Source organism: Teleopsis dalmanni, chromosome 1 (assembly GCF_002237135.1).
Source record: "Teleopsis dalmanni isolate 2A chromosome 1, ASM223713v2, whole genome shotgun sequence".
Lineage (NCBI taxonomy): Eukaryota > Metazoa > Arthropoda > Insecta > Diptera > Diopsidae > Teleopsis > Teleopsis dalmanni.
The window spans coordinates 41,660,237-41,668,650 of NC_051846.1; the positions used below are offsets into that span (position 1 = coordinate 41,660,237).

The window sequence follows — 8,414 nt, forward strand, 5'->3', positions numbered from 1 at the left end:
ACTAATTTTGAATTTGGGACTTTTATGGTACCTTTTATTTGGAGTACTTAATTTAATAAATCGCTTATTGCCTTCACGCGAAGATATTACAAATACTATCAGCGGTTTTCGTAATGGATGGTTTGAAGATGTTAAACAACATCCATATTTTATAAATATTTATAAACGTAAATAAAATATGTATAATTATATTAGACTATAGAGACGACTATATAACAAATATCATAATTTTTACATATTATTTAAAAAAGTTTATTTTATATGGTATAAAAAAAAAAGAAAAAAAAACTTTAAAATCAAATATACATTTAGAATTTAGTAAAAGTGAGAAAAATAAAAAAACTTAAAATTTTAGTTTAATGTGTTGAGAACACCATACGTTTTAGTGCTTTTTAACGCGAAATGAGGCGGCGCGATTAATTCTTACATTGGGTTCCGCCATTCCAGGGACATTTCGTGGTGGTTGTCGTTTAGCAAAATTCGCAGTATTGGCAACTATAGAAATCGAAAAAATTTATCATTTTAATAAATTTTATATATATATTTAAATTTAAATTATATTTACCTTTCGATACAATAGTTCGTGGACTCTTTCGGACACGGGATGGACTATATTTTTTATTTTCTTTTAGAGTACCACCTATGGCAGTCTTGAGAAGCCCTTGATTAAAATTTTTCGATTTTAGAAGAACTGTAATTTACGCATAATTTAATAATATTAATTATAATATAAATATGAGTTATATTCACTCACCATTTTTTACGTGCTCTTTATTTTGTGGAACTTGAACTATTTTTTCTGATAATATATTAGTTACCAAATTCTTTTTCGCTGTTACTGCGGGTTTTAAAGTTTGGAATAAAGGTTTTACCTTGGAGGTTACCGTATTTGTTATAATTTGAGTTCCATCTTGTTCTTCTTCAACTGATTTTTTTATAATACGCGTTTCATTCGGATTTTGTGAAACTGCCAAAGGTGTCTTAAATACTTTATTTGAACTGTACATGTCGTCATCGTCTGAAGTTTCCATTTTTTCTTCGAGTTCATTGAAATTGATGTCAAAATTATCAAATATTTGTCGTGGTCGCTTTGACGTACTGGATCCGGGAGAATCGTCATCAGCAGGCAAAGCATGTTTGTTCTCATTATTTCGAATACTCTTCATTGCATTCCAATTTTTATCGTCTAGAAAAGATGTACTCTTAGATTTAATAATTTGATTAAAACGTTGGAAGCTTTGTTCCCTGTTAGGATTGATATCATTATTCGCAGACAAATCATTGTACATATCTTGTATGAATGTAAAACATGTCATTATAATATTATTGCGTTGATTTGTGTCAGAAAAAAATTCTATATTAAGACGTTTGTAGTGATCCGTGTGGTTTTTGAGTTTAGAATTTTCAATCACTAGGTTTTGTTCTTGTAGCATTAAACGTGAAGGAAAATCGTAACCTGTGTTTTTTAATTCTTTTTTTGTTCTGTTTAACTCTCTGACAGCCAAGTACCATTTATCGCGCCAGCGCTTCAATTCTGACGTTAGAATTTCTTTTTTCTTCTCATATTGCATTATAAATGCTGAATCCAGAGAAACGTCCTGAAATAGTTGGAAAATATTAATAGCTTTGTTAATGTTGTTTTACATATTTAACACAAAAATAATAAATTCCTAAATATATAAATGCTTAGTAGCGAAATGGTTTAAGTTTAGGTAATGCTTGGTCCATGAATTCAAGAATTCCTGAAATGCTGGCTTCATGAATATTGGTCAACATAAAAATATTAAAAGGTTCAAAATTCTTCGAATGATGATGGCCGGCTCATTAATATTATTGAAATTAAACATATTGAATAAAACTGATAAAACTAAAACTGAAAATAAAAAATTCTTAAAGCAACAATTAACTTTTGTCCGCTAATTATGGTTAGAGATATCTAACGTTTTTGAAAAATAATTCGCCTATGACAAATGTCGGTTGTACAAATCTTTCTGTATTAAATATTTCAATATAAGGTGGGAAGACTCAACAACATGCGGGTATTTGTATACAAGTTGGCCACATTCTATTATGAAAAAATCCAGCAATCTAATTGTGATGCCCCATAAAGATACCAGTCTTGTGATAGGTTTGTTGACGGGTGTCAGCCAGTTCTCTACTATTCTAGAATATTAAATCTCCCGTTTAAGCATTCCTGTCGCAGTTATGCGGAAAACGAGAAAATTGCCTCATATCTACTTTGTTACTAAGCAGCACAAATAGTCGATTGAACGAGTCGATTGACTATACTGGAGATTTGCTTGTTTGAGGATCCTGGCTAGCTACAGGATCACCGTCTAAAGCACATTTTAAATTTTACTAAAGGGTCAAGATATTTTTTCCAATCTAATAGTTCTTATACGGTAACACAATAGGTTAATATGTAAAACCTAACTTAACATAAGACATGTGTCTATTTAAAATAGATGTCTATTCAACAGGCATGTGCATTCCACAGTGGTATTCGCACAGCAGAGGTGTCTGTCAGACAATTTTACTAACCACATTAATTGGATGTAAAGTCAAGACAAAATAATATTAAAATATTTAATTTTTGAAAAATTGCTCTCCCAAGACAGGTGTCCATTTTACAGGTTTGTCTAACAAGCAGGGGTGTCTACTCAACAGGTGTGTCTATGCGACAGGTGTGCCTATTCAACAGGTGTGTCTATTCAACAGGTGTGTCCATTCGACAGGTATGTCTACTAATCAGGTGTGTCTATTCAACATATGTGTCTAACCTACAGGGGCGTTCAGGGCTATCCGCTCAATAAAGAGGTCCGTAGGAAGATCTTTCAATAGACAATGACAATAATTGGATGTAAAGTCGAAAAACTCAAATATTTTTAAAGATCGGATAAAGTGATAAAGGAATAGAAATATATAGAAATATATAGAAATAGATAGAAATATATAGAAATAGATAGAAATATATCACGTATTGTTAGTGATTAAAACAATCGTTTTATGTCTATATATTTTTATATTATTATTATTAATATTTATTTATTGATATATAAGATATTTTTCCAGTTTCTATAGTTTATAACTAATTATTGGTAAATAGTTAAAGCACTTCAAACTCTTAAAATACGTTAATTTTTTTTTACGATTTCAGACGCACGAAAAATATGAGAGAAAAAATATGACATAAACAAGCAGAGAATGAAGAAACGTCAAAAACGTAGACTGAAATAACTTTTACCGCTGATAATTTACAAAACGAAGAGTTTAATATTTTGTTATTAAAAAAATGTATACAAAAACTTTGTCACCAATAATTAGAAGCGTTTTTATGCGTCAACTTCGCTGCACACAACTTAATTACTGCAGAGGCGTACCGCATCCACAAAGTTTAGTTTCTCCAGCGGCGTTAACTTTGCCAACAACTCACCAAGTACGTAATTATGCAAAAAGCAAGGACAAAAAAAAGGAGAAAGGGAAAAAGCCAGTCAAAGTTGAGATCAATGAAGCACAATTACGCGACATAATTAATTTTGATGCGATCAACGGTCAAATGCAAAAAACGGTGGAGCATATGAAAGATGACTTCTTGAAACATCTTTCGCTGCGTTCAACTTCGGGCGCAATTGACACATTGCGCGTCAACGTAGATGGTACAGAGCACGAACTGCAAGAACTGGCACAAATATCACGCAAAAATCCAAAAACAATTATGGTCAATATGATTGGTTTTCCACAGACCATACCAGCTGTATTAGAAGCAATAACAAAAAGCGGTATGAATTTGAATCCACAACAAGATGGCACCACACTATTCATACCGATACCAAAGGTCACAAAAGAACATCGAGAAAACCTTTCTAAGAATGCAAAAACTTTATTTATAAAACACCGAGATGCTATCAAGGATGTACAAAATAACACCATAAAAAAAGTTAAAAAACAGACTGATATTTCCAAAGACGATGTCTTTGCTATTCAAACACAAGTCACTGCATTAGCTGATAAATATGTAGCAGAAGCAGAGAAACTATTAGCTGTGAAGCAGAAGGAACTGTTAGGAGAGTCATAGTGCATTTAAAATAAAAAATATTTATTGTTCTGAATTTGTTTGTGAAAATTTTTAAATTCTGTAAATTTCATTGAATTGTAATTTTTCCATATACATTTGAAAAATAATATATACTCAAAAAATTATATCAAATTAAAACTTAAATTTCGCTATTCGGTAACACAATTGGCCAATAGACCTAAGTGGATCCACTAGGAATCGCTGGTATAACCTAACCTAATCTAAAACTTAAATTTTAGAGAGATAAAGATTTTATAATCTTCGATCAAGCATATCGAATATCTACTATTGCTTATATGATTTATGATTTATTATCGCTATCATATCTTAGAGTTACAACGCCAACCCATATATATAGTTATGGGTCGTCGCTGAAAGGTCATCTTCATCAACATTAAATTGTATAAACAAAGATTATTTTAAAATAAATTTAACAAGTTATAACAGTTGTAAAATCAGTTATTTTATATTAATTATATTAAAATTAATATTTTTTCCAATTAGATCATATTCCTAGTTCAAACTTCACGCTGAATATAGTGCAACTCTATAACTATAGATTGATACATACACTAATTGGTTCTTAAGATATTAGCAATAGGAATTTAGTAATCAATTTTTTTAATACATTATTGTACATGTACAAAATTGGTAAGAGTAGAGTAGCTTTCTAACTATTCCATAAATAAAATAGAGTGAACTATTAGAAAATATTACGATAGTAATCGGAACCTTATTTTAACATGCATTGATTGCTCTGGAATAAGAACTGGCGATACATATTTCGAAGAGCTTTGTTTTTTTTTTGGACGTAGGTGGTATACAAAATAAAACTAAAAACGGGAAATCACAAAATTTTTATTTTAGTGTGTCTGTTTAAAGTATTTATTACGTAATGAAATGGTGAAAAAAGATTGTATTATTTCAACTAAGCACATACTTATTTTTGCATTTATCTTCCGTCTTATCAGAAAAAAGTCCAGAAATAAGAAAATATTTCAGATATAACTTCCCGAAAAACAAAGCGGTTTTAATGTGTAAGAGTCTATTATATATGCTAAAGCGAAATATTAATTGGTGATAACTAATTAATCCTAAAAAAATCATGAATCTATTTAATAAAGTCTGAATTAACCATGCCAACTTTGTGGCAGATTCAAAATAGAATCTACCATTAAATAAATAATAATAAATAAATATTACTATAAGTTATCATAGTAACTAAAACAAATTAGTTTGTAAACTTATACATTATCCAACTATGAAATTAAATTCAAAATATAATTCTATTGAAAATTCTAGCTAAATAAGAATACTTTTGTAAACTATAGAGTTTAAATTAAATATAAAATTTTAAACTTACATCTTCCGATACAGATTTATGTAATTTCAAGTTCCTATTTGCTTTATCGGAGTCAGTTTTTATCTTCATTTTGAACTCTAAGGTTTTCATACGACTTTGTAATTCAAGCACATTATCTTGTGCTGTTACAACCGGTAAGCAAACATTACATATTTTCCGGTACCATAATTCAAGTTTGCTTTCATCGCATGTAGATTGTTTCTCTGCAGATTCTTGTGTTAAAGCCGTATTCGTCTCGTATACTTTATTTATCTCCTTAAGCTTTTCATTTTCAGCTAATAATTCTGTTACCTTTTTAATATAATAGTCCTTCGGCATATTCGATACAAGAACATTTTGTTTCAATGTTGTTCGTATCTTTTTAGCCCGACTTGCATACTGTATTTAATAAAAACAACAAATATTAAACTGATTATATTTAATAGTAAATTTTCACATAATTACCTTTAAAGTATTGTAAGTATCTTCGTATGTTAACGAACTCATAGAGACATTTGCAACCATCAAAGTTTGACAGTTACCTCCTAAGGAATCTTTCAATATACGTGTTAAATTAGAATCGCGATATGGTATATGCTTGAGACCATCAGCTAACTTATTTATACAATTACCCAGTGCCAATAAACTTTTATTAATACTTGCACCTTCCTTAAAGCGCACACCAATTCCTTTTGTACTAGCAGCTCTCTCGCTTCCAGCTAAATCTATCATTGATAATTTAACTGTACGTTTTGTGCCAGTTTTGCGGTCAGTCATACGTATATGCACCTGAAATATTGCATGAGATCGTGAACTTTCAGCATTTGCATCTGTTGGATGTTGTGTTCGATTGGAATTTCCTTGTGCCAACAGTCGTAATAGTTCTTCAGCACTATATATAGGTCTCAGTATGAGACCACTCACAACAACTCCGTTTGAGTCCTCTCGCAATTTCATAGGACCGGATTTATTTAATAAATTCATAACTTGTTCATTGTACACTTCTAAATAACTAACACCGACATCAAATTTACGTTGTTCGTTTTGAAGTTGTATCTTATTAAAAAGATCACGCATTGTCAGATACGTAAGTCCAGGGATTGACTCATTTCCTAACATAGTAAATGTTTTGCCTGCCCCAGTAGCTCCGTATACAAATACAGAACAATTGTACCTATAATCAATGATTTTTAAAACCATTTAATATAAATAACATAGTATTTTAAATATATTTACCCATTCAAAACAGTATCTACTAAAGGCGCTGTACACTCCTCAAATATATTTATATTGGTTGCACAAGTGTCGTACACTCTATCAAAATCCATACTAAGTTTCTTATTAATACGCTTCGTGATATCCCGATAACTTTGTTTGGCGCCTTGATAAAAAAAGTCTTCGTCTTCTTCGTCGGGATCGAAAAGTAGACAACCTTCATCCAAAACTTTTATGACGCATCTTTGATTTTGTTCCAGTTCTTTGCGATTGTATGGCCGAACTCTGACAACAACTTTTATGTTCTTTTGTAATGATGTCATTATTTATTTCTCTTTAGAATTTTAATTTATCTTAAAATTTATGAAATCCGCGACAACCATATAACCAATTTCATTTATGAACATAAATTAAAATGTACACCAAATAACATTCGTTTGTTTCTCCGGACTTCAAAAAAAATTTGATTTTCAACCGCTTGATATCAAACATTTGAAGTTGGCTTTACTGAATTACAGAGTTGCATTTAGCAGTCAAAAGCGAACTTATTGAAATATATGACATATGTGTGTAGGCGAAGGCATTATGCCCCACGCGAAGTATATAGAATAAAGAACTCATGCATTATGTGTAAAGGCACACACATACTTATTTAATTACATTTTAAAATTAACTTTTGATATATATATGATAATGAGCGTAATTTTTTTAGTTTAGTTACAAATTCGATATCTTATATTAGATTCACACAAGAGTTTTGTTTATAATTTTAGATGTAATTTCAAATTCAAATCAAGAAGATTTGTACGGGAATTATGACAATTGAAACCAAAATCAAAACGTGATTTCTACAAAATCCAGTTGATTTTAATATGAATAGTTCACCGTAGTACAATATTTCCAAGTACAAAGTTGCTCTATTGTGAATAGTTTTAAGGAATGAATTCAATTTTTATACAAAATTAAACAAAACTGTTATTTATCATATATATATCATATGTGCAAAGTAAATACTTTATCAAAGTAGTTGAGAAATGTAAATCAAAGTAGTTCAATTACAATAATTTGTCAGGTATCAATATTTTTGCTTTATGATTTCAGGTATCAGCTTAAAATTTTTGACAAGAAAAATTACAATTAAAACTCTTGCCTGAATGTGTGAATGTTGTATTAATCTCTTCATCTTATTTTTAGTGCGTATTACTTTTTCTCAAATAAATGTAAATATTTCTTATAGTACATATAGTTCACTCTGTCTTATTTAGGCACTTGCTCATTAATATTAATAACTGAAAGTTCGTATTATAATTAGCTCATTTATTCAGTTGATAGAACTCGTTTAAACTTCACTTAATACTACAACACACAAACAAAATTTAAATATATAGTTCATTTCCAAAATCGTGTATATACACATCATATATCAGTTACTTATTCAATTAGTAAAAACAAAGACTTTATTAAATACTTACTTCCTCAGTGCCTTTGCTTACAGCTCAGCTGTTGTTTGTTTATATTTTACATATGAAATATTTAACAAATATTTCAACTTTTGGTAATTTCTCTTGTGAGAAATTTATTTTTAAGGGTGCTATTAGGCACAAAAAAGCAACAAAATGGTGGTGAAGTTAGAATAATGATAATTGCGATATGACTTTTTGTATAATATGCCCTTCGTCATATGGCTGTCCGTATTATATGGCTCCAAACGAAATAACAAACACTTTTAGTCAATTGGAAATATTCTACGGTTTAGATTTTATAAAAACGGAATAAATGTAT

At 29.9% G+C, this 8,414-nt stretch overlaps 2 protein-coding genes across 3 annotated transcripts; one reads left to right on the forward strand and one right to left on the reverse strand.

The window, feature by feature from the left end:
* Positions 1 to 308: 308 nt before the first annotated feature.
* Positions 309 to 7,268, reverse strand: LOC119667802 (kinesin-like protein KIF18A). Of its 2 annotated transcripts, none has more exons than XM_038077127.1 (6): positions 6,654 to 7,268; positions 5,883 to 6,591; positions 5,439 to 5,816; positions 755 to 1,598; positions 566 to 661; positions 309 to 495 (listed from the first exon to the last, which is right to left on the reverse strand). In XM_038077127.1, exons 1-6 carry the CDS (start codon positions 6,953 to 6,955, stop codon positions 383 to 385), a joined length of 2,442 nt encoding a protein of 813 aa, XP_037933055.1. In that variant the 5' UTR covers positions 6,956 to 7,268; the 3' UTR covers positions 309 to 382. The 2 variants fall into 2 exon arrangements, with proteins under 2 accessions (XP_037933055.1, XP_037933054.1); XM_038077126.1 differs by having other exon boundaries at positions 566 to 691; positions 6,654 to 7,267.
* LOC119667804 (ribosome-recycling factor, mitochondrial-like) lies at positions 3,201 to 4,135 on the forward strand. Its single transcript, XM_038077128.1, has one exon. It carries the CDS (start codon positions 3,293 to 3,295, stop codon positions 4,073 to 4,075), a length of 783 nt encoding a protein of 260 aa, XP_037933056.1. The 5' UTR covers positions 3,201 to 3,292; the 3' UTR covers positions 4,076 to 4,135.
* Positions 7,269 to 8,414: the final 1,146 nt, after the last annotated feature.

Excerpts from the sequence above, each read along its gene's own strand:
- LOC119667802 (XM_038077126.1), bottom strand. The coding sequence starts at position 6,955 with ATGACATCATTACAAAAGAACATAAAAGTTGTTGTCAGAGTTCGGCCA. Across the intron at positions 1,599-5,438 it reads ATAAATCTGTATCGGAAGAT|GACGTTTCTCTGGATTCAGC; the intron begins GTAAGTTTAAAA and ends CAACTATTTCAG. Across the intron at positions 496-565 it reads ACGAACTATTGTATCGAAAG|TTGCCAATACTGCGAATTTT; the intron begins GTAAATATAATT and ends CGATTTCTATAG.
- LOC119667804 (XM_038077128.1), top strand. The coding sequence starts at position 3,293 with ATGTATACAAAAACTTTGTCACCAATAATTAGAAGCGTTTTTATGCGT.